At 44.4% G+C, this 26,306-nt stretch overlaps 1 protein-coding gene across 2 annotated transcripts in view; it reads right to left on the reverse strand.

Annotated features, from left to right (window-relative positions):
* LOC139320491 (uncharacterized) overlaps positions 1-26,306 on the reverse strand; it is a 177,414-nt gene that overhangs the window by 142,725 nt on the left and 8,383 nt on the right. For both annotated transcript variants that reach the window (XM_070948836.1, XM_070948837.1), the window contains exon 2: positions 1,783-1,882. In XM_070948836.1, the coding sequence (XP_070804937.1) occupies positions 1,783-1,882 (100 nt within the window). The remainder of the gene's footprint in view (positions 1-1,782; positions 1,883-26,306) is intronic.

Below are 26,306 nucleotides of genomic sequence, written 5' to 3' on the forward strand. Positions count from 1 at the left end.
GAAAAAGAACAATGCATGCCATATTCTTTTGTAAACTATAAGAAACATGTCACAGTCACAAACTTAAAAGTTTTGTGTATTTCAGAATCTAAGTTCATAGTTGTAAGAAATCTAAATTAATCAAATTTCAGTTTATCATATGCTTAACTATTTCTTAACAGATGTATATTTAATTTAGAGTAAAGCTATTACAGAAAACTAACCTATGTATATGTAAATATTTCCATACATATTACTATGGGACTTCAGTTGTGTTTGGTTTACTTCTCTTTTAAATATAGGAAAGATGGACATTATGAAATTTCATTCTGACTTGAAATGCAAGTAACAATTCCTAGTTCTGCAATTAACAAATAATATGGGTAGAGGTAGTTCTCGACTTACAACAGTTTGTTTACTGACTGTTCAAAGTTACAACAGCACTGAAACGAAGAGTCTCATGATTGTTTTTCACATTTATGATCATTGCAGCACCCCAATGGACACATGATCAAAATTCAGATGCTTGGCAACTGGCTTATATATATGACTTGCAATCATCATAAATATTGAGCTAGTTGCCAAGCATCTATGCTTGGCAACTATGAATTTTGATCATATGATCACCTTTTTGTGACATTCTGGCAAGCAAAGTCAATGGGGAAGCCAGATTCACTTAACAACCATGTTACTAACTTAACAACTACAATGATTCACTTAACAACTATGGCAAGAAAGATTGTAAAATGGTGCAAAACTCATTCAACAACTATCTTGCTTAGCAATTGAAATTTTGGGCTCAATTGTGGTCATAAATCAAGGACTACCTATACTACCAATACAGCATCTGCAGAAGCAAATATCCCATAAAAATGCCTGGCCCTTAAATCTTGTAAGACTTGCACTGGGAAGAAACTGCCCTAAGAAAATGAAATCACACTAAGAGGAGAACATTAGTTTCTGCCTTATGATAAAAATTAGCAGCAGAAAGGTGCCAGAATGTTATAGGGTAAAACAAATAAATATGTCAATATGTATTTGGGGCTTGGGTTGGGAGGAAGGATAAGTGTGATCTTGAAGAAGGGAAGGGAAATTTACATCCTATGTAGTGTATGTGCTAGTTTTGTTGCAGGGATTATTGTGGATTCTTATGGTTGGGATAAGTGGTAGCTGTGTGAAAGAAGATGTGCGATGTTTCTGAAGGGAAAGACAAGTCAAGTCATACTTATTATACTAGGAAGACTGAATGCTGCATTATAATGAAAACACATTGGTTTCAACAGCTGTAGAAAAAACAGTTGGAACTGTATAAAAATTCATAAAGATGACCAATACAGGTAGTTTTCAATTTACAACAGTTCATTTAGTGACCAAAGTTACAACAGTACTGAAAAAAAAGACTTATGACTATTTTTCACACTTATGACCGTTGCAGCATCCCCATGGTCATGTGATTGACATTCAAATGCTTGACACCTAGTTCATATTTATGACGGTTGCACTGTCCTGGGGTCATGTGATAATCTTTTGTGACCTTCTGACAAGCAAAGTCAATGGGGAAACCAGATTCACTTAACAACCGTGTTACTAATTTAACACAGTTAAATTAGTGCAGTGATTCACTTAACAAATGTGGCAAGAAAATTCATAAAATGAGCAAAACTCACTTAACAATTTTTTTTTTTTTAGCAATCTAAATTCTGGGCTCAATTATGGTTGTAAGTCAAGGATTACCTGTATTTAGTCTGGTAAAATGGCTAATAGAAAAAGAAATTATTTTTAAAAATATTGATCCATACTTACAGAATGAATTAGTGGTCCCAACACAAGGCTACTATCAACACATCTTCCAATCACCACAATATCTGCTCCTTGATCAAGAGCTTTGCTGATTGGTGTTGCGCTGAAGAAACAATTTAGACTTAGACTTAGAATAACTTTGTCATTTTAAATGTACACTAATCGGCATACGTTAAAATGAAATTTTGTTGCATACAGCTTTCAAAGGGTCACCACCTCCAATAAACACTATATAAACATGACAAAATAAAGAAAAAAGTATGATTATACCCACATACCATCATATATTATATGACATATAGAAACAACACAGTCTAGTTCAGATGTATACATGTACATAGTGAGAAAAATGAATCTTGCGAGTTTACCAGATGGATGGCATAGGGAACAAAGCTGTTACAGAATCTGATAGTGTTATAGAATCTGCTAGAAATACTTCTAAACCTCCTCCCAGAGGGAAACAAGAGAAACAGATCGTAAAGTGGGTATGTGGGATCTCTAACAATGCTTCGAGCTCTAAGCACATAGCACTTATAAGCAGTATTCAGGATACTTATAAGCTTATACTGCTTATAAGTAGTATCCTGAATACTGCTTATAGGAATATAGGAAGTGAGTTTCCTATAATTTTCTCAGTTGTCTTTCCAACTCTGTATGGACCTTCTATCTGAGGCACTGCCACCACCAAGCCAAACAGTGATAAAATTAAATTCCAAACGCTCTCAATCATGCCTCTGTAAAAAATGGTCACGACTGAAGGAGAAAGATGTGCTCTTCTCATCCGACACAGGAAATGCAGATGCTGGTTTGCATGCTTCACTAAGGATGATGTGTGGAGAGACCAAATCAGATTGCTATATTACTCATTAAAATTTTAGATAGCCTGACTGATTCTAGTGCCAAAAATTAAAAAAAATACTGCAGTTTCTAGTTGCTGTAGTGAGAACATTGGCAAAACAAATACAGTAAAGGGTTCTTCTCCAGGAGACAGCTTTGCAAATGCAAAAGCTTTCCTTACTGGGCAATCTTCATTTACAAGGTAAAACATCCAGTCATTCAGGCAGGACAGGACAAAAAAGGAGCAATCATGAGTCATCTACATGCTTTGTCTCAGGAAAAAAAAAAGTCTTATTTTTAAACTTCAAGTATCAAATGGATGGAAGAACTGAAGAAAGCAAGCCAAACCAACCAATACACATACTTCTTTGCAACAAATGGCACTAGGGACTGCGACAAAAATTCATAAGGCTGTGAACAGACCATGCAGACACACTAGAGTTCAGTAATCAGCCCAATCATCATAACTTTTTTGTATTTCAAGCAAACCTTGGACAGCACCAACAGGACTAAATATCTAAAGTGAGTGTGTTAAATGCTTCAGAAAGGGTGACTTTATAGATGATAATCAAAGCAAGCTGTATTAAAAAAAATATTTAATCAAATATCTCTAGTTTTCTCAAAATCTCTATCACAGTATATATTTCTTCTTTTCAGTTTGATTATTATAGCATTACTACTTAGTGTCTGTGCAAAATTTGTAGTGAATATATCATAGTTCCTTGCTCTTTACACTGGAGATTGCATGCATTTCATTAAGTAATACCTCACAAATTAAAACAATATAGAATATATTTTTTAACTGGCTCAAAAATTAAAAGTATCTATCCAGTGCAATAATTTTCTTACTTTCTTCTCCTACATGTGGGAACCAATGACACAACAATGAACCTGAAAACAATAACAAGAGATTACGAACAGCTAGGGAAGAAAGGTAAAGAATTAGGAGCACAAGTGGTATTTTCATCTATACTTCCAACAAAAGGCCAACATCCAACAAGGGAGCAAAGGATTTTAGAAAAGAACCACTGGCTTAAAAACTGGTGTGGTCAACAAAACTTCACCTTCCTAAACCATGGTCTACATTACCTAGATTGGGGCTGTCAAACTCCTGGCCCATGGGCTGGATGCTTCATATGCTGGCCACGCCCATGCCCAGTTTAGCGAAGGGGAAAAAAGTCCCGATATGTCACATGACTCCACCGTGATGAAGTGAGCTTGAAGTGACCTAGATGAAGGGTTACTGGCAAGGGATGGACTGCACCTCACAAGAACTGGAAACAATATAATCAGAATACAACTGGCTCATCTTATTAAAAAGGCTTTAAACTAAAATTGAGGGGGGGCAGTCTTCACAACCTACAGAACCTAATTCCAAGTAAAAACCACTAGATAGATTAGATAGATTAACCCACTAGATAGGTTAGATTATTGCAACGCGCTCTACATGGGGCTACCCTTGAAAAGTGTTCGGAGACTACAGTTGGTCCAGAACGCAGCCGCGCGAGCTGTAGTGGATGCACCTAGGTACACCCACATTACACCAATTCTCTGCAAGCTGCATTGGCTCCCTATTGGTCTCCGGTCACAATTCAAGGTGTTGGTTATTACCTTTAAAGCCCTACGTGGTTTAGGGCCAGGGTATCTTCGAGACCGCCTTCTACCGCATAACTCCCAATAACCGGTAAGATCCCACAGAGTTGGTCTCCTCTGGGTCCCATCAGCTAAACAATGCCGGCTGGTGGGCCCACGGGGGAGGGCCTTCTCTGTGGCTGCCCCAGCTCTCTGGAACCAGTTACCTCCTGAGGTCCGGACCATCCCCACCCTATTGGCCTTCCAAAAAGCGGTGAAAACCTGGCTTTTCCGGCAGGCCTGGGGCCATTGATCTCGCTCTTGCGATCCGGCGAGATCTGGCCATGAATGGTGTGAATGAGTTTTGATGTTTTTAATTTTTAAATGTTTTTATAATGATCTTAAATGCATTGTGAGCCACCCTGAGTCTTCGGAGAGGGGCGGCATACAAATTGAATTAATAATAATAATAATAATAATAATAATAATAATAATAATAATAATAATAATAATAATAAACAATCACATAAGGAGGAAGCAAAGAGAAAAAAGAAATTAAAAAAAAGAAAAACATAATGAAATAGAGTGATGGAAAGGATGTAAAATCCCAGTTACAAAGTAGGATATATAAGAAACATACTCAAGACCAACAAAGGACTCAAATGCCTATACATTAATGCTCAAAGTTTAGGGAACAAACAGGGTGAACTTGAAATATTAGTACATGAAGACAGGTATGATATAGTCGCCATTATTGAAACTTGGTGGGATGAAACTCCTCACTGGGATATACTGATGGAAGGATACAAACTATTCAAAAGAAACAGACCTAACAAAAGAGGACGTGGAGTTGCATTATATATAAAAGATAACTACATCTCTACAGAAATGCACAAAACCAAGGATGAAAACCTCCTAGAATCCATATGGGTCAATATAAAAAGGGTGGGGGGAAATGACATTGCTATAGGCATATACTGCAGGCCACCCAACCAAGTAGAAGAAATATATCAACTCTTTGCTAACCAATTAACAAATGTATGTAGGCAATATAGAACAGTAATAATGGGAGACTTTAACTACCTTGATATCAACTGGGAGACAAACTCTGCAACAAGTGGGAGAACGAACAGATTCCTAACCAATTTAATTGACAACTTTGTCATCCAAAAGGCAGACGAATGAACTAGAGGAAAAATTATACTGGATCTAATTCTTACTAATAGAGAAGAAGTTATAGAGGGAGTTGAAGTTGCCGGAACCTTGGGTGAGAGTGACCACATCATACTGGAATTCAATATACCGTATTTTTCGGAGTATAAGACGCACCTTTTTACCCCCCAAAAGGGGGTGAAAATTTAGATGCATCTTATACACCGAATGTAGCCCTGCCCACCCACTGGCCCCCACCCTTTGGCCTGTGCCTCGCAGCAGTTACCTTCTTGCAAGCAAACAGCAAGAAAAAACAGCCCCTTTCAGCTTCAGCACAGCCTCTAATTAGCACAAGTTGATTAGATCGGCCTCCCGACTCTCCACTGATTTGCTCTCAGCTGTTTTGCGCAGGACTCTGCTGCTAGCTCCAAAGAGTGCTGGAGCAGATTGTTTTTCCCCAGCTATGCTGAAAAAACGAAACTGAAAGTAAAGCAGGCTCTTTGCTGCAATGTGACAAAATGAGGCAGGGAGAGATTTCTTTTTCTTTTTGCTCACCAAAAAAGGTAGGTGCAAACAATGGGAAATTTAGGGCAAAAGAGGAGAGTTCAAGATTTTAAAACACAAAAGAAAAAAAGCTCTATTTAACTAGGGAATTGTAATAATTGAGTTACTATTAATTGTATATTGTGTTGAAAGCAGAAATGGTTAAGTTGTGGTTTGGAGGAATATATGGGGGAAATTATTTGGTTTATTATTATTGGTAAATATAATTAATTGATTTGTAAGAAATTGGATTGCATGGAAATAATTGGAATATTCATGTTCATATTGATTAATATACAAAAAAGGTAGTTATATAACTAATTGATTTATATTAAAATGTTGAATTTATATTAAACAACTGTAATATTACATAATTAACCAATGTGAGGATGGATATAAAAATAGATGACAATGGGAAGGGGTATAATATAGAATAGAAGGGAAAAAATGAATTTGATTAAGATTAGAGATGAGGATGAAGGGTAATATTGGTTTTTTAAAAAAATAGATGAGGAATAAATATGGCAAAAAGGAAATATAGAAATTGTAAATTTAATTGAAATGACTAAACACTGTTTAAATTTGTGAACCGGCCAAATACTCCGTTCAAAGAAAATACATTGTATGTTTGTATGTGTGTTTGTCTAAAAAATAAAAAAAAACTTAAAAAAAAACCAACCAAAAAAGGTAGGTGCGTCTTATACTCCGGCGCGTCTTATACTCCAAAAAATATGGTAATGCAAACACAAGCAATAGAATATAATCCAATCAGTGTCTTAAACTTTAAAAGAACTGATTATAACAAACTCAGAGAGACCCTAAACAAAATTTCATGGATAAAAATCCTAAAGGGTAAAACAACTCAAGAAGCATGGGAGAAGGCGGGGCTGACTGCGCAGTGATACGACGTGCCTCACAGAAAGTTCCGTGGGGCCGTCGAAATCCTAGCTGCCGGGTGGTCCTAATTGGACCTAAATCACCTCGAAGGGGCAATGAACAAAGAGAGCGCACTCTGTTGATCTCAGGGAGCCCACAATCTCCCTGATTGATCCAAAGAAGGCTCTCTAAACTGACAGCAGGCAAGGCGGCCATTCCGTGCTGCTCCGAAGCTGGGACAGGCACTGGAAGAAGTGAGAAGATGGAAAAAAGGTGTGATTGATCTGGGTGAGAGATTTCCAATGCCGGACTTTTAATTTTAATAGAAGAAAGAGCCCCCTGGGGAATAATGGAGTGAAAGTGTGACCCAAAAGGGGAGGTGGAATTGGTTGCTTTTTTCTATTCAACCTCCGGAAGAAAAGCAGTGAGGAGAGTTTTAGAGCCATTATTGAAATAGGAAATTGTCTTAAAGGACTTGTTGAAAGAGCATAGTTAGAAAACCGGACTGGGTATTTTAACTTTTAAGTTTGAAACTACTGGACATTATAAAAACTGATTATATGGATATTTTTTCTTTATAATTATTGCATTTAACAACTTGCATTGGGATATACAGTTAAAGTAGGAAGCAAGAGAGAAGCAGAGCAACAGTGCCATCTATAGGCAAAAGTGAAAATTGGAAGACATAAGAGAGAAAGGGGAAAACATACAAGTAGACAAATAACCTTGAGAGCCTGTGAATACTATGATAAGAAGTTGTTTTGGCTGAAGAACTAAGATAGAGAGCGGAATACTGAAAATTCTTTTTCTAAATAGTGTAGCTCTTGAAACTTAAATAGGAAAAAACCAGACAAAGCAAACAGAAGCTGAACAGTAAAAGAACTTCCTTTCTCTTGGATTGGGCTTTTCTTTATTTTTCCTTTACTTTTGCTCTGTGAACTCTCTCTTTGGATACAAATAACTGGTGGTTGTATCTTTGGGTCTGGTGGGCCAATTTGGATTACAATTTGCTATTTTGATAACTCCTTTCCTTGTGATAAATTGGATTAGGGTTTGAAGAACCTGAAGAAAAGAAGGATTTTACAAATTGATAAGTTTTGGATTTGGATTATTTTTATCTCTCCCTTGGATTATAACTGAACTGTACTTCTTATTTTTGGTGGATTACAAATACTAAAATATTTCAACATGAAGAAAACAACTTCAGCACCATCTTCAGCATTATGGTCTGCAGCTTCAAGTCCTGCCGGTCAGAGGACTCTGGAAGCCATGCTACAGCAAGAGAAGACCAACATTATGCAAGCAGAATTAAAAACCATGTTACAAGCCCTTCATGAGGACATGAAGGAAAGAATAGGGAAAGTAGAAGAGAAAATAGAGAAAGTGGAAGAAAAATTAGAGAATTTTCAACAAATGATGGCGAAAAATGAACAACGTATACAAAAAGTAGAAGAGAAAGCTGAATCAACAGAAAAAAGAGTAGGAGAGCTTGATTATAGACTTACATTGGCAGACCAAAATAAAGAAAAAATAATAATAATATCTTTAGAGATGGATAGGGCAGATTATTATTTGAGATTTCAAAACATGGAAGAAGAAAAGGGAGAAAACTTAGCGGAGATAATGGCAGAATTCTTGGCAGGGGCTTTGGAGGTGCCTAAGGAAAAAAAATTTGGCCAAGCTCAATGAAATATTTAGAGTGCACAATAGATATGCGATAAGAAATAGACTTCATAGAGAGGTCTATGTGAGATTCACTAAGAAAGCAATAAAAACAGAGATTTTGAAGAGAGCGAGAGATGATCCCTTGAAATATAAAGGGAAAGAAATAGTAGTTTTAAAACAAATTGTCGAGCCCAATCCTCAATCACCTCCATGGAGTACCTCGACGTATCATCTCAGATAGAGGGACTCAATTTACCGCTAAATTCTGCTGCGATTTCATCTGGCTGATCAGCTCCACCCAGGGGCTAAACTCTGCATTCCATCCTAGCACCAATGGAGCGGCTGAAAGAGCTAACGCCATGATTGAACGCTACTTGAGATGCTACGTCGACTACCAACAGAAAACCTGGGCTAGGCTCCTTGCCTTTGCGGAGATGGTGTATAATAATGCGGTTCATGGGAGTACTGGATTCACCACCTTTTGGGTAGTTAACAGGATTGAATTCATAGCCATACCTGAGTGGAGCAATGACCCCCAAAACCCGAAGGAGTGGGCTGATACAATACCTGATGTCTGGGTTTCAGTCAAAAAGACATAACAGAAAGCAGTTGAAACGTGTAAGAAACAAGCCGACAAAAAACAGGTAATGCCAAAACCCTTTAAGGTTGGGGATATGGTATACCTCTCAACCAAATATATCAAATTAAGGGTGCCCTGCAAAAAATTAGGACCAAAATACCTAGGCCCATTCCCGATTATTCGAATAATCAACCCTGTAACAGTAAAATTGAAGCTCCCATCCCTTCTGGGCCACATACACCCCATATTTCATAGCAGTTTGCTGAAGCCCATAGAATCCCATAAAATGAGACCCATACCGAGCCTTCCTGGAGCCGTGGGAAGGGATCACTATGAGATAGACAGCATTCTCAATTTGCGATTGCATCAGGGCAAACTCCAGTATCTGGTCCGGTGGAAGGGGTACCCAGTCACCAATGCATCCTGGGTACCCGGGCAGGGATGTGAATACCAACAGACTCTTATGGCGATTTCACCGCTGTCATCTAGACAAGCTGGGAGGGGGGGCACAGGGCACGTGCCAGAGCATGCAGTCTAATGTATCTTGGTTCTGTCTTCCAGGTGGACCCTTGATAGAGGGGAGCCGCCTGTCGAGCCCAGTCCTCGGGCTCGCCACAATTGGGCGGGGAAAACATGGAAATTGCGGAGGCAAAGGCAGCAATATCTGGCAGAGGTGTAAACTACCAGCACATGTCCCAGATCGTGGGAGACACCAAAGAGCCCATGCACCTCTTGGCTGAACACAGGCATGGAAGGCCGCCAGGAAAATAGCCTGACATACTCCTTAGTCATCTATGCCGGATGTTAGCTGCCGAGAGATGGGGGGGAAACACTATAGAATAATTGATGATTGGGAAATTGGATAATTAGGAGGACAAAAGCCAGATAATTGGGGGTGGAGAGTGGGGGATAAAAACAGCGCTGGAAGGCAGGTGCTCCCAGTGCTGACTTCACATGTCTTATTGCATTTTCACCGAGTTCTGTGGCTTGCCTGTAACGGATGAAATAATGACACAGGTTGAGACAAATTCTGAGAAGAGTTAGAGAATTAAGGAAGGAATAGCAGTTTTTGACAAAGTACCTAATTAAAAAGGGAATGAACTTTAGATGGCTGATACTAGAGGGAATATTGGTGACTGCAGGAGCAAAGATATAGATTCAATAGAGAAAGTGGAGCTATTTTATGATCAGTATTTGAGACCACAAGAGGAAGAGAGAATGAGAGGAAAGAGAGGACAGACGTCAAGAAGAACCCATTGAGGAAAGAGATACACAACAAAAAGAAGATGCAAGAGATTGGGAGGAAATAGCAATAAGAAAAGGAGTAAAGGCAAAAGAACTAGAACAGCAAAACCCATATATAAGTAAAATCATGGAAGAAGAAATAAAGTTAATGTCAATTAACATAAATGGACTGAATTCGGCAATAAAAAGGAAAGTTCAAATCTCACCAGGCTCAAGGTTGACTCAGCCTTCCATCCTTTCAAAGGTAGGTGAAATGAGGACCCAGATTGTGGGGGCAATAAGCTGACTTTGTATAAATATACAAAAGTATGAAGGCTATTGTTTAACGCATTGTAAGCCACCCTGAGTCTCCGGAGAAGGGCCGCATATAAATTAAAGCAAAAAAAAAAAAAAGGGGGGGGGGACTTTTAGCAAATTAAAAAAATTAAAATTGGACATAATTTGTTTACAGGAAGCCCACATCAAAAAGCAATACAATAAAGTATTGGAACATCCAAAAATTGGGAAGTTATATGCCTCTCTCCCACAACAAAGTAAGAGGGGTATAACGCTTTACATTAAAGAGACAGTAAAGGCTAAAAAAATCTTCATGGATGAGGAAAGGAGGATTCTAATGGTGGAGATAATGATGAACTATAAACAGATGCTTTTAATGGCAATATACGCACCAAATAATAACCAAGAGGATTTTTATGGTAAATTGCACAAGAAAATAATAGAATTGGAGTATGAAAATATATGCATTGTAGGATATTTCAATGCAATTGTGGATGCGGAATTGGACTATAAAACTAGAAAAATAAACAAAAACGTTAGGAAAACACTTCTAAAAGCTTTTTTCAAAATGGTGGAAAAATTAGGTATTCAAGATGCTTGGCGAAGAACTCACCTTGAGAAAAACCAATATAGATTTTATATAGACATATGTCTTGCTCCAGAATAGATATTATGTGGACATCAGCAGAGTTAATATATAATATACAAGAAATAAATATTGAAACAAGTATCTGGGCAGACCAAAACCCGATAAAGATCATATGGAGGGGACAGAAAAAGAAGTCAAGATGGACAATGAATCAATCAATATTAAAAGGAATTTATTCCATTTATGGAAAGAGAACTGGAATTTTCTTTAAAGAGAACAGAAAATAAGAAACTTCATAATGTATGGGATACATCAAAGGCATACATTAGAGGATTAACCATAACATATGTGGGAAAGAGAAATAAAAAGAAGAGACAAGCTCAAAGAAATTAGAAGAGGAATATAAGAGGTTAGAGACGGAATTTCAAAGATCCTCAAAAAAAGAACATAAAAAAATCAAATGGATTTAAAAAAACATAACATAAAAAAGAACATAAAAAATCAAATGGATTTAAAAAAAACATAACTTGAATTTAATAGATAAAGAAGAGCTAGCACAAAAAATTAAAAGATCTAAACAAAATTTCTTTGAAAATGCAAACAAGCCAGGAAGATGGTTGGCATATAGATTGAAAAAGGAGAAAAGAAAGAAACTGATTTATCAATTAATAGATGATGAAGGGACTTCTTGCTATCGAAATGATGATAAAAAGGAAATAATTCATGATTATTATGAAAAACTATATGATCAAGAGACAATTTCAGAAGAAAAAAATAAAACAATACTTAGAAAAAGCAGAGTTACCCACAGTACCAGAAACAGTTAAAATGACATTGGAAGAAAGAATAACAATGATGGAATTAACAGAAGCAATTAAAAGACAAAAGAATGGCAAAACACCAGGCCCGGACTGGCTACCAGCAGTTATATAAAACCTTACAAAACTCTATAGGCAACTCAATGTTGGAAGTATTTAATGAATTACTGTGTCAGCTTCTAAGCTGCCATAAGGAAGGAGAGGAGAGGCTTGAACTTTCACCTACTTAATTCCCCTGAAGAACTGTCTCCACGGAGATGGGATGGGAGGGGGACATTCCTGTGAACTGACAGAAATGGGATGAGTAGAGTGGCTTGGAAGATGGCCAATGAGACATAGAGAATTGGGAACCGGAAAGAGAGGTTTTTTTGGGGGGCCAAAGTTCAGTGCTAACTGCGCATTGAGTCAGGGTCAGTTTGTTATGCTCAATAAAGAGAAAAAATTCCTCAAAGATCAGGCGTTTGGAAATTCATTTATTTGGAGATAACAACAAAGCTTGACAGACAGTTAGCACTCAACTTTCAAAGCCAAACTGGCAAACCTCCAGCCCTCCAGCTCCCTGCCAGATGTTTGGACGGAGTGGCGCCAAGGTTCCGAAGCCATGGCAGAAAGCCAACTCTCTACTGAAAGCTTACTTCAAAGAGCTGGGAACCAGCCCCCCCGCCCTCCTCCAGCACTGCCGCAATATTACGAAGGTCAGACAATCGTGCTCCAAGCCAAGAAAAAAAGAATGAACCTTGGTGGACTTTGCCAAAAGCTGCAGAAGCTGAGTTCCCTTTTCCGGACATGAAAGGTAAGGGAAAGCCCCTGAGTGAATTGGGGAGGGCAGACTGGCTTTGGGACTGGCAACAAGCCAGGCAGCAAAAAGCTTCAAAGCTGCCACTCGAGAGCCCCATGGAAAAATTGAAGGATGATTTTAACCGTGCCGTCCGACTGGGGGAGGAGCCATCCTGCAGGCCCAAGGAGAGGGGGAGGCCAGCCAAGCCTGCTGAACTGAGTCACCATAGACGGGAGCGCAGCCCTCCCCCCTCCCACACCAGAAGGAGAGATGGTCCCAGTGTGCATCCATGGGTTCCCCCTCTTCCCAGCAAGCACACCAGCCTGGGCAGGACATCGCCCCCCCGCCCCTGAATGAGAGATGAGGGATCTAGCGCATCCCTGAGCATGCGCTAGATGGCGGACCTCCAAGGGACTCGCTGGTGAGGCCGATGAGGGAATGGAGGACTTTGGGAACGTTGGAGGCCGATTTAATGATCTTGGGCCCCACGTTCAGCATGCCGAAGGTCTGGCGGTTTGGATGAGCCATCCCCCGGCAGGATCGGCTCATGGATGGCAGAGCTGTGATGAGGATTGCGATTGGAGCGCCGTGAGGAGGGCGGTGGCGGCCTCCAAGATGACTCAGCAGCCGCGATGCCCGGAAGCTCTCAGGCCGCATCAAACAGACATTTAGCCCAGACCTGAGGATTGGGGGATGTACGGCCCAGCTGCTGCTGAGGCTTAAAATCCCCCCCAAACAGACCTGGACCTGGGAAGAGCATGGCAGAGTTTGCCTGAGAAGATGGGTAGGACTTCGGGGGGGGAATTGGCCCGGAAAAGCTAAAGGAGGTGAGGTGTTAGAGGGGGATTGATGAATAGCCAGCTGGTCTCCCCCTTGGATTCACTCCCCCCCCCATGTGAAACGGCCTTCCCCTGTTACTGCCCGGACTCTCTGTTTGTGGTCGGGTCATTTTTTCCATCACCTCTGACTCTGGGACTTTACTATCACCCTCTTTGAACTTAGTGTTGTTTGATCTCTATCTCCTCGTTGCTGCTGTTTGTTTTAGCCCTGCCTCCCGATTACCGCCTTCTGGCCTGGGCATGGGGGAAGGGAGATTGCAGGTTTGGAAGGAGAAACTGAGAGTCCTGGACAATGGCTGCTCTCCATCTGCAGGAAAAGAGTTGAACTCTGCTGGCCTTATGTCATCCAGCCACTGTGAGAGAACGGCTGTGGCCATTTGCTTGCACTGCAGCTATCTGACCTGGACACCCCATCGCTGTGAGAGAGTGAGAGGCTCCAGTTTTGCCCAGATCCAACCCGTATTGCTATCTCACACCTCTAGGACCATCGCTGACACCCAGAGTTACTCTCCCTTACCTCGTCATACCTATATGGCTTACACCTCCACGGATCTGCTCGCGCTGCGAGATGCCCCCCTCTTGCGGCGATGGCCTTCCACTTTATCGAAGGCCTACCTTAAGGACGGGCTTTGGAGCCCCGAGAGGTGGCATGTTTTAAAGCGGGGATTGAGGGGTTTTTTAATAATTTTTAAAGGGGAACTGGGAGGGCGACCAAGGGGGATGGGGGGGTAATCCACCAAGGTTGGGGCCGAGCCCGGCACGGGGTAACGGTTTGGAGGGTGCAGAACGAGGGATTGGGGAGGGGAAGGCGGGCTATCTTAATGAGGGATGTACCATCAGCACGGTGGATGGGAGGGGCAGATATGGCGGGAGCAGAGGACCATATCATGTGTCGGGGGTGCGCACTCACTATTTGGGAGCAATTGTGCGCCCTGGTCCCCAAGGCTCCCCTCAGATACTAGGTGGCACAGTTACTCAGGACCTGGGCTTCCAGCTGATGCTGTGCAACGCCAGGTCCATGGTAAATAAGGCCCCCCTCATTTACGATCTTATTCAAGAGGGGGGAGTGGACCTGGCGGGTATTAGGGAGACCCGGTTGGGCCCGGAGGGAGGGGTCCCTCTGGTTGAGATGTGCCCACCAGGCTTCAGAGCATTCCATCAGCCGAGGGCCCAGGGGAGGGGCGAGGGGGGTGCCGGTTATTATTAAAGAAGGTCTTGGTCCAAGAGAGACCACTGTGTCACAGATTGCCGGATGTGAGTCCCTCTTTGTGAGATGGGGTCATGGGGTTCAGATGGGCTTGCTGCTTACGTACCTGGCTCCCTGCCACGTAGCAACGGCCCTGCCCAAGCTACTCGACATGATAGCACGGTGGCAGTTGATACACCCAGGCTTATGGTCATGGGTGATTTCAACTTGCCATCCGTTGGTGAAACATCGGAGATGGCTCAGGAGTTCATGGCTTCCATGACGGCCATGGACCTGACCCAGTTAGTTCATGGCCCCACTCACAGGGGGGGGATACACTCTGGACTTGATTTTTGTCTCTGGCCAGTGGTTGAGTGGTCTTATTATAGGGGATATAGACATGAAACCCTTGTCATGGTCAGATCACTCACTCCTTCGTCTGGACCTTCGAACCGCTACACCCCGCCGAAGGGAGGAGGAGCCAATTAGGTGGGTCCGCCCCAGGCGCCTCATGGATCCTGAGAGGTTCCAGATGGAGCTTGGGCCATTTCCTGAAGATCTGGCACACGACTCGGCCGAGGACCTGGTGGCTGCCTGGGATCGGGCGGCTGGTGGGGCCTTGGATCGAGTCGTGCCTTTGCGGCCTCTGACCTGGTGTCGATCCCTCGCGGCTCCTTGGTTCACCGAGGAGCTGAGGGAGATGAAACACTGGAAAAGACGCCTAGAGAATGGTTGGAGGGCCAGTCTCGCTGAATCTGACTGAACACTGGTAAGGTTGCATATTAAGACCTACTTAGTGGCGATAAAAGCGGCAAAGTTTAATTACTTTTCCGCTCTTATTGCATCATCAGAGAATCGTCCGGCCGCCCTGTTCAAGATGACCCGCTCCCTGCTCCACCCGGGAGCGCGGGAGGACCCCTTGGAAGGTAGGGCTGAGGATTTCGGACAATATCTGTATGACAAAATCGCTCAGATCCGGGGGGATTTGGACTCTGACTGGGTAGATTTGGGCAGGGTGGCGAGGAATAGTCTTGCAAACGTTATCTGGGAAGAGTTTGACTCTGTGACCCCTGATGACGTGGACAGGATTTTGGGGAGACTTAGTGCGACCACATGTTTACTGGACCCGTGTCCCTCCTGGTTAGTACTGGCTTCCCGGGAGGTTACACGAGGCTGGCTCCAGGGAATTATTAATGCTTCATTGAGTGAGGGTTACTTCCCCACGGCCTTGAAAGAGGCGGTGGTGAAGCCTCTCCTCAAGAAGCCTTCCCTGGACCCGGTAGTATTAGCCAACTATCATCCTGTCTCCAACCTTCGCTATGTGGTGAAGGTTGTTGAGAGTGTGGTCGCACGACAGTTTCCGCAGTACCTGGAGGAAACGTCTTATCTAGATCTGTTCCAGTCGGGTTTCAGGCCTGGGCACAGCACGGAAACGGCATTGGTCGCGTTGGTAGATGATCTCTGGAGGGCTCAGGACAGGGGTTGCTCCTCTGTTCTGGCCCTGTTAGACCTCTCAGCGGCTTTTGATACCATCGACCATAGTATCATGCTGCACCGGTTGGAAGAGTTGGGGATGGGGGGCACCGTGTTACAGTGGTTCTCCTCCTTTCTCTCAGACCGGTCGCAGTTCGTGTTGGCAGGGGGGCAGAGGTCGACCTCGAGGCCTCTTATATGTGGAGTGCCTCAGGGATCGGTCCTCTCGCCCCTTCTGTTCAACATTTATGTGAAGCCGCTGGGCGAGATCATCCGTGGCTTTGGGGTGAAGTACCATCAGTACGCTGATGACACCCAGCTGTACATCTCCACGCCAGGCCACCCCAACGATGCCCTTGAAGTGATGTCCCAGTGCCTGGAGGCTGTGCGGATCTGGATGGGGAGGAACAGGCTCAAGCTCAACCCTTCCAAGACTGAGTGGCTGTGGTTCTCGGCATCCCGATATAGTCAGTTGACTCCATCACTAACTATCGGGGGCGAGTCTTTGGCCCCCACGGAGAGGGCGCGCAATCTGAGAGTCCTCCTAGATACGCAGCTGTCCTTGGAGGAACATATGACGGCTGTAGCCAGGGGGACCTTCTGTCAGGTTCGCCTGATTCGCCAGTTGCGGCCCTTTCTTGATCGGGATTCCCTGTGCACAGTCACTCATGCCCTCGTTACCCGCCTGGACTACTGCAACGCTCTCTACATGGGGCTCCCCTGAAAGAGCACCCGGAGGCTCCAACTGGTCCAGAATGCAGCCGCGCGGGTAGTCATGGGAGTCGCATGGCGCTCCCATACAACACCTCTCCTGCGTGAACTGCACTGGCTCCCGGTGGTCTTCCGGGTGCGTTTCAAGGTGTTGGTTATCACCTTTAAAGCGCTCCATGGCATAAGACCTAGTTATCTTCGAGACTGCCTGCTGCTACCGACGGCCTCCCATCGACCTGTGCGCTCCCACAGAGAGGGCCTCCTCGGGGTGCCATCAGCCAAACAATGTAGGCTGGTGACCCCCAGGGGGAGGGACTTCTCTGTGGGGGCACCTACCCTCTGGAATCAGCTGCCCCCAGAGATAAGGAGAATCCAAGACCTCGGTGCCTTCCGCCGTGCCCTTAAAACCTTTTTCCAGCAAGCCGGGCTGGCCTAACACTTTTTAAAACGTTTTTAATTGTTTGTTATTGTTTTTAATCATGGGGCCAAATTTATATATATTTTTAATTGTATTTTAATGTTTGTAGTTTATGTTCTTACTTGGCTGTTCACCGCCCTGAGTCCTCAGGGAGAAGGGCGGTATACAAATTTAAAAATAAATAAATAAATAAGAAGCCCAATGGCGCCCTAGGCAGGCTCAGAGAGCCCCGCAATGGGAGGAGGGGGCACCGAGGGCGGAGCCACCCCGGTTCAAAGGGAAGTTCGATGGGGATCCAGACCAGGTAGCGCAATTCCTCGACGCAGCTGAGATCTACATCGAGAGCTATGGACATCTCTACCCATTCCCCAGAGCCCTAGTCAGTGCCATTGCAGAAGGGCTGGAGGGAGAAGCAAGGAGCTGGTCAGCAGCCCTCTACAAGAATAGGCCCCCCCAACTGCAAGATGCAGATGGTTTCTTGCAGCTACTACGAGCCAGGTTCGATGAGGCAGGGGAGGACCCCTATGTGGAAGATGAGTTCAGAAACCTAATGCAGAAAGGGAAGCCCATCAGGGAGCACATTCATGAATTCAGAAGAGTTGTTGGCACCTTACCTCCCCTACCAGAGTGACTACTGGTGTATTTCTTCAGAACAAGCCTAGACAAGCGAATCGCCCAAGTGACCGCTTATCGGGACATCCCGAACCGACTCTCCAAATGGTTCCGGGTAGCGACGCAAATTGAGAGGGGGCTCCATGCCAACGACATGCTAGAGCAACCAGATGTCAAGGAGAGGTACCAATCGGACCCAAGACCACATAGCAGACACAGAAACATGGCACTACGGCCCACCCAAAGGCCTTTTGTTCCGCAGAGCCCGCTGAGGTGCTACAGATGTGGGGGAACGGGCCATCTGGCAGCAGCGTGTGGAACTCCAGGGCCGAGGCCAAACCCACCGCCAAAGGCACAACCGGAGCGGGGGCCCAAGCGCACCACCGATGCGCCACAAAAACTCCCCCCAGGTACAGAGGTCTTCGCCCACCTGACTGAAGCAAGGAGAGTCCCAGATAATGGAGATCAATTCCCCGACTCATATGACAGCGAGGATGATGGTGAAGACGACCCAATGGTGAGTGGATCCATCCACACTTTTCTCTTCCCCATACGCCTAACAGCCCCTAAAACAGGAACCCAAGGGACTTTCCAAGCCCTAATTGATTTGGGCTGCACGAGGTGCCTGATTAACCTACCTACAGTCCTGAAATTGGGGATCCGAGCTAAGAAGCTCAACCACCCAATTCAATTTGAGCAAGTGGACGGGACCCTTGTAGGCGGGGCTTACGCTACACACCTGACCGAGCCAGTGAAGCTGGAGCTAGAAAATCACTGGGAGACGATTTGGTTCATAATAGCCCCCCAAATGACCGATCCAGTCATACTGGGACTCTCTTGGCTAGACAAGTGGGGCCCAATCATCTGGTGGCAAGAAGGAACCCGCAGATTGAGGATAGTAAAGGGGCCCCAACCCTTACCGCCCAAACCAGGAGAGACGCCCTACCCACAAGAGCCCCAACCTTCCCCGCCTGAACAAAAGAAGATGGCGCCGACACGAGAGCCCGTCCTGAAGGGTATGGCAAAGCAGTTAGGGGCCACATCCAAAAGCCCCCACGAGACAGAACAGATCCCAAGAGAGTACCAAGACCTTGCGGAGGTATTTAGCGAGGCCGAGTGTGATGTTTTACCACCCCATCGCAAAGCCGATTGCACCATCGAAATCATCTCTGGGGTGAAACTACCAAAACCTAAATTGTATGCCATGACGCCCCGTGAAATGCAAGAAATGCGAAACTACATAGACAAAAACCTACAAAGGGGTTTCATTGAGCCAGCCAAACCGCGGGTCGCGGCACCAGTCCTCTTCAGAGAGAAGAAGGACGGCTCTTTGCGCCTAGTGGTCGATTTTTGTGGATTCAACGCTGTCTCCGTATGCAATTTATATCCCCTTCCCCTCATGAAAGACATGCTAGCCCACCTGGCCAAGGGGAAGGTTTTCACCAAACTAGACCTCCGCGAAGCCTACTACCGAATATGCATCAAGGAAGGAGACGAGTGGAAGACAGCATTCAACAGCCCCCTGGGGAGTTTCCAATTCAAGGTGATGCCATTTTTTTTTTTTAATTAGATTTATATGCCACCCTTCTCCGGAGACTCAGGGCGGCTTACAATGCGTTAAGCAATAGCCTTCATACTTTTATATATTTTATACAAAGTCAGCTTATTGCCCCCACAAACTGGGTCCTCAATTTACCTACCTTAGAAAGGATGGAAGGCTGAGTCAACCTTGAGCCTGGCGAGATTCGAACTTGCAATAATTGCAGACAGCTGAATGTTAATAACAGGCTTTTAGTCTGTTGAGCTATCCAGGCTCCTTGTATCCATTTGGGCTACAGGGAGCCCCAGCAGTGTTCATGCAATTGATAAATGAAGTTCTACATAATCACCTCTATAAGGGGGTCCTCGTCTACCTAGATGACATCCTCATTTACACGTAGACCATAGACGAACACATACCCCTCATCCGCAAAGTGCTGGAAAAACTGCTGAAAGCGAACCTCTATGTCAAACTGTCAAAATGCAACTTCCACCAATCGCGGCTAGACTACTTAGGTTACCGAGTGTCAAACAAGGAGATAGAGATGGACCTGCCCAAAGTACAATCAGTCCTAGACTGGTGACTCCCTCGCACCCGCAGACAACTGCAAAGCTTCCTGGGGTTCGCGAACTTCTACAGGCAATTCATCCCCTCCTTTGCAAGAATTGCCAAACCTCTGACGGTCCTCCTAAAAACAGGGAGTCCGACAACAAAACCCCACCCGGGACAACCTCTACAGTGGGACCCAGCCTGCCAACAGGCATTCGAAACACTAAAACAAATGTTTGCAAAAGAACCGGTCTTGAAGCATCCTGACCCCGAACAACCCTTCGTCATCCAAGCAGATGCCAGCGATGTGGCAGTGGGGGCAGTCCTACTCTAAAAGAACAGCCAGGGGGACCTACAACCTTGTGCCTACACATCCCGCAAACTCACCGACACAGAGAGACGATGGGCGGCATGGGAAAAAGAAGCGTTCGCAGTGAGGTGGGCGCTGTTAACCTGGCGACATCTGCTAGAAGGAGGCCAAACACCGTTCGAGGTTTGGACTGACCATAAAAACCTGGAGGCCCTCAAGACCCCATGGAAGTTATCGCCCAGGCAAGTCCGGTAGGCCCAATACTTCAATTGTTTCAACTTCGAGCTGAAGCACATCACAGGGGGGAAGAACTTTCTGGCCGATGCCCTCTCCCGAATGCCCCAATACAACAGTGAACCAGAGCAGGTGGTGAATGCCATCATCCCCTCTGCCCAAGGAATGGGTCAGGTAACCACCAGACGGCAGCATCGCGACCAGCAGGGGCAACCAGCAAGTGACCTGACAACAAGGCTCAAGGCAGAAACGTTGGCGGACCCCTGGTTCCGAGACAATCAACATCTCTTGACAAAGAGGGATGGCCTAGCATGGAGAGGGACAAAACTTTATGTCCCAGAGACTCTACGCACCCTGGTCCTCAAGAGGAGTCACGACATTAAACCAGCAGGGCATTTTGGTTTCCTAAAGACTCTGCATTTAGCACAGAGACAGTTTTGATGGCCCCACATGAGAAAAGACGTAGACAGCTATGTAAAAAGTTGTACCATCTGTGCCACGATGAAAACCCGACCAGGAAGACCTCCCGGGCTGCTGCAGCCAGTAGCTGAACTGTCAAGGCCATGGGAGGAGATTGCTATGGACTTCATAGTCGAACTGCCAAGGAGCGGCGGAAACACAGTGATCTGGACTGTAATAGACTTATTCTCCAAACAGGCACATTTCATACCCTGCAGCGAACTACCCTCAGCCTGCCAATTGGCCAAACTGTTCGTGAAACACATCTACTGCCTGCACGGAGTACCCAGAAGAATCGTCTCCGATCGAGGTGTCCAGTATACAGCGAAATTCTGGAGGGAATTCCTTCGATCTATAGGATCATCCCAAGGCCTCAGCTCAGCGTTTCACCCAAGCACCAATGGGGGGGGGGGTGGAGAGATTGAATGCCATGATAGAGCAGTACTTGAGGTGCTACGTTGACTACCAACAATCGAACTGGCCGGACCTCTTATCGTTTGCGGAGGTCGCATATAACAATGCCGTCCACAGTAGCACAGGACTAACCCCATTTAAGATAGTGAGCGGCATGGATTTCATCCCCATGCCAGAGTACCCAAGGGAACCTCCTTTCTCAGTTAGCTTGACCGACTGGATGGCAATGCTGAGAATGGGAGAATGTCAAGAAGGCATTAGACAAGGCGGCACAGTCTTATAAGAAACAAGCAGATAAGCCCTGAGCCCCGCAAAGGCCGTTCCGAGTAGGGGAGAAGGTCTACCTCTCCACCAAGTATTTAAGACTCAGACTCCCGACCAGGAAACTGGGCCCGAAATTTATAGGACCATTTCCGATAGTAAAAATAATCAACCCGGTTACAGTACAACTGCAGTTGCCCAGGTTACTAGGGAGGAGACACCCCGTTTTTCACAGTAGCCTCCTGAAACCTGTGGTAGGGTCAACTTTAAGGCCGGTGCCACGTGATCCCCCAGGGCCCTTGATTATTGGAGGCCACACTTACTATGAAGTACAGCAGATTCTTGATTCAAGGTGGTATGGGGGGCGCCTCCAATACTTAATTAAGTGGAAGGGTTACCCTTTGTCAGAAGCTTCCTGGGTGAAGAGCACAAACATCCAAGCTGACCGCCTTATAGCTAAATTCCATGCAGATCACCCGGACAAGCCGGGAGGGGGTGGGACACACCCTCGGAAGGGGTAAAGGTACTAAACTTGTTGTGTGTCTTGCGCAGGCCTCACTGAGAGAATGAAGGGAGAGGAGCCGGTGTCAGCTTCCAAGCTGCCATAAGGAAGGAGAGGAGAGGCTTGAACTTTCACCTACTTAATTCCCCTGAAGAACTGTCTCCACGGAGATGGGATGGGAGGGGGACATTCCTGTGAACTGACAGAGATGGGATGAGTAGAGTGGCTTGGAAGATGGCCAATGAGACGCAGAGAATTGGGAACCGGAAAGAGAGGTTTTGGGGGGGCCAAAGTTCAGTACTAACTGCGCATTGAGTCAGGGTCAGTTCATTATGCTCAATAAAGAGAAAAATTTCCTCAAAGATCGGGCGTTTGGAAATTCATTTATTTGGAGATAACAACGAAGCTTGAGGTTAGAGGCGAAAGTACCAAATTCTTAGATGGAAGCATACATTACTCTCATACAGAAAGAAGATTCAGACTTGCAAAGGATAAAAAACTATAGTCCAATATCTTTATTGAATGCGGACTACAAAATATTTGCTTCAATAATTGCAGAAAGACTAAAGAGATTTTTAAATCAATTTATACACGCAGATCAAAATGGCTTTTTACCTAAGAGACAAATTAAAGATAACATGAGAATAATCTTGAACACACTGGAATACTACGAAGCACAGCCAGAGAAGCAAATGGTGCTGATTTTCCTTGATGCACAGAAGGCATTTGACAATGTGAGCTGGGAATTCATGCTGACACAACTAAAAGTTATAGACTTTGGGGAGAGATTTATTAAGATGATTAAAAAAATATACTATAAACAAACAGCAAAAGTGATGGTAAATGGAGTTATGACTGAAAAGGTTAATGTTAGGAAGGGTACAAGGCAGGGATGTCCCCTGTCACCATTATTATTTGTATTGACACTAGAAGTATAGACATGATAAGGAGATAAAAGGTATGGAAATAAAAAAGGAAGAATACAAATTACAGGCATTTGCAGATGATTTGGTTTTTATTTTAGAAGATCCACAAGAAACAGGGCCAAAATTAATAAAAAGAATAGAAGAGTATGGCGAAGTGGCAGGATTGAAAATAAATAAAGAAAAAACTAAGATTTTAGTGAAAAATATTACAGGGAAACAGAAAAGAGTTAATGAAAAGATTATTCAGATTACTAAGAAAGTAAAATACTTAGGGATTAAACTAATAGCAAGATGTGTAATAATTAAGGAAGATAATTATTATAAACTGATACAACAAATCAAGAAAGATTTGGAAAAATGGAAAAGTTTGCAATTATCGTTAATAGGAAGAATAGCCACAATTAAAATGAATATATTATTGTACTTGTTTCAAACAATTCCGATAAGACTGGAGAAAAAATACTTTGAGGATCTTAAGAGAATAATAATAAAATATATTTGGCAGGGGGAAAAAGCAAGAATTAATTTTAAAATGTTACAGGATACAAGAACTAGAGGTGGTTTTGGATTACAAAATTGGGAACTATATTACCCGGCTGTGGTGTTAACATGGATGAAAGACTGGATTGTACTGAGAAATACAAGATTATTGACATTGGAGGGACACGATCTGCAATTGGGTTGGCATTCATTCTTATGATATGGGAAAAGTAAGATTAACAGAGTTGGAAGGGACCTTATAGGTCAGTGATGGCTAACCTTTTTGCTATCACGTGCCAGGAGGGGGGGCGGGGGAGGTTCACGTGCACGTGTGCCCGCACCCATAATTCTATGCGCCCCACCCTGTGCATGTGTGTGCAACCCTCCTGCTCCTGGCACGTGATGGCCTCTCTAGGAGTCTCTGGATGCTGGGGACAGCAAAAAATGTCACTTACTGTCCCACCGGGAGTTGGGAAATGGGCCGTTTCAGGTCTCCGGAGGGCCTCCGAGGGAGTGGGAAAGGCTGTTTTTGCCTTCCCCAGATGCACAGAGAGGATCTGGAGCCAGGTGAGAAAGAAAAACGGGCCTCCCCCACCCCAGGCCCTCCGGAGGCAGGAAACAGCCTGTTTCCCTACTTCTGGTGGGCCCAGAAGGCCTGAAAATCAGCTGGCCAGCGCGCACACGCATGCCATATGTTTGCCATCATGGTTATAGGTCATGTAGCTGAAGCAGGAGACCCTATACCATTTCTGACAAATGGCAGTCCAATCTTTTCTTGAAAGTCTCAAGTGATGAAGTTCTCACAATTTCCGAAGACAAGCTTTTCCATTGGTTGATTGTACTCACTGTCAGAAAGTTCTTCCTCATTTCTAGGTTGAATCTCTCCTTGGTCAGTTTCCATCCATTATTCCTTGTCTGGCCTTCAGGTGCTTTGGAAAACAGCTTGACCCCCTCCTCTCTGTGGCAGCCCCTCAAGTATTGGAAGATGGCTATCATGTCTCCCCTGGTCCTTCCCTTCACTAGACTAGCCATGCTCAGTTCCTGCAACCATTCTTCATGTGTTTTAGCCTCCAGTCCCCTAATCATCCTGGTTGCTCTCCTCTGCACTTTTTCTAGAGTCTCAACATCTTTTTTATAATGTGGTGACCAAAACTGGATGCAGTACTCTAGGTGTGGTCTTACTAGGGCTTTATAGAGTGGTATTAGTACCTCATTTGATCTTCATTGTATCCCTCTGATAATGCAATTTAAGATTGCATTGCCTTTTTTAGCTGCCGCTGCACACTGCTGGCTCATATTTAGCTGGTTGTCCACTAAGACTCAAAGATCCCTCTCACAATCATTGCTATTAAGCCTAGTTTCCCCCAGTTTATATGTATGCTTTTGGTTTTTCTTGCCTAAGTGTAGGACTTTACTTTTCTCTACATTGAATTTCATTTTGTTAGATAGGGCCCAGTGTTCAAATCTGTCAAGATCCATCTGGATCTTGAGCCTATCTTCTAGGATGTTAGCTATTCCTGCCAGCTTGTGTGTGTATCCAGACGACACACTGTTTAATGGAAGATGGATTGTTTGTATTAAAATAATTTTTTTAAAAATTGGGGGGAGGGGGGAGAAACATGGGAAACACTGAAAAATGTGATCATAAAAATCCAGTCCAACACAACACCACTAAAAAAGAAAAACAAGAAATCCAGGAAGAAACTAGCATGTTTGCACAAATATCTCTTTGATAAACTGAAAGACAAAAAGGATAAGTAAAAAAAATGGAAAGAGGGACACATAACTAAGGCACAATATCAGCAGATAGGCCAAATCTGCAAAGATGAAGTCAAGAACACAAAGGCTCAGAATGAATGAATGAATAAATAAATAAATAAATAATTTTATTTCTATACCGCCCTTCTCCCGAAGGACTCAGGGCGCTGTACAGCCAATTTAAAAACACAAGACACAACAATGATTAAAAATTAAAATAATTAAATAAATTTGGCCGGATTAAAACCCCAAAAATTTAAAATACCCCAATTAAAATTATTATGTTGATAGCCCGACCTGGCGGAACAACAGGGTCTTCAATGCGCAACGAAACACCCGGAGGTCGGAGATCTTATGTATTTCCAGGGGCAGTTCATTCCACAGGGCTGAGGCTCCTACAGAGAAGGCCCTCCCCCTGGGTGTCGCCAGCCGACATAACTTGGCTGATGGCACCCTGAGGAGACCCTCTCTGTGGGAGCGGACTGGTCAGTGGGAGGCTATTGGTGGCAGAAGACGGTCTCGAACGTACCCGGGTCCTATGCCATGGAGCACTTTAAAGGTGGTAACCAACACCTTGAATCGCACCCGGAAGACCACTGGGAGCCAGTGCAGCTCACGCAGGAGGGGTGTCATGTGGGCACAACGGGTTGCGCCCATAACCACCTGCGTGGCCGCATTCTGGACCAGTTGTAGCCTCCGAGTGCTCTTCAAGGGGAGCCCCATGTAGAGAGCATTACAATAGTCCAGCCGGGAGGTGACAAGGGCATGAGTGACCATGCGCAAGGCGTCCTGGTCCAGAAAGGGCTGCAACTGGCGGATCAGGCGAACCTGATAAAAGGCCTCCCTGGCCACGGCCGTCATGTGCTCTTCTAAAGACAGTTGTGCGTCCAGGAGGACACCCAGATTGCGAGCCCTCTCTGTGGG

The sequence above is a fragment of the Pituophis catenifer genome, unplaced genomic scaffold, assembly GCF_029215685.1.
Source record: "Pituophis catenifer annectens isolate HBS135680 unplaced genomic scaffold, rPitCat1.0.hap2 SCAF_8, whole genome shotgun sequence".
In the NCBI taxonomy this organism is placed as follows: domain Eukaryota; kingdom Metazoa; phylum Chordata; class Lepidosauria; order Squamata; family Colubridae; genus Pituophis; species Pituophis catenifer.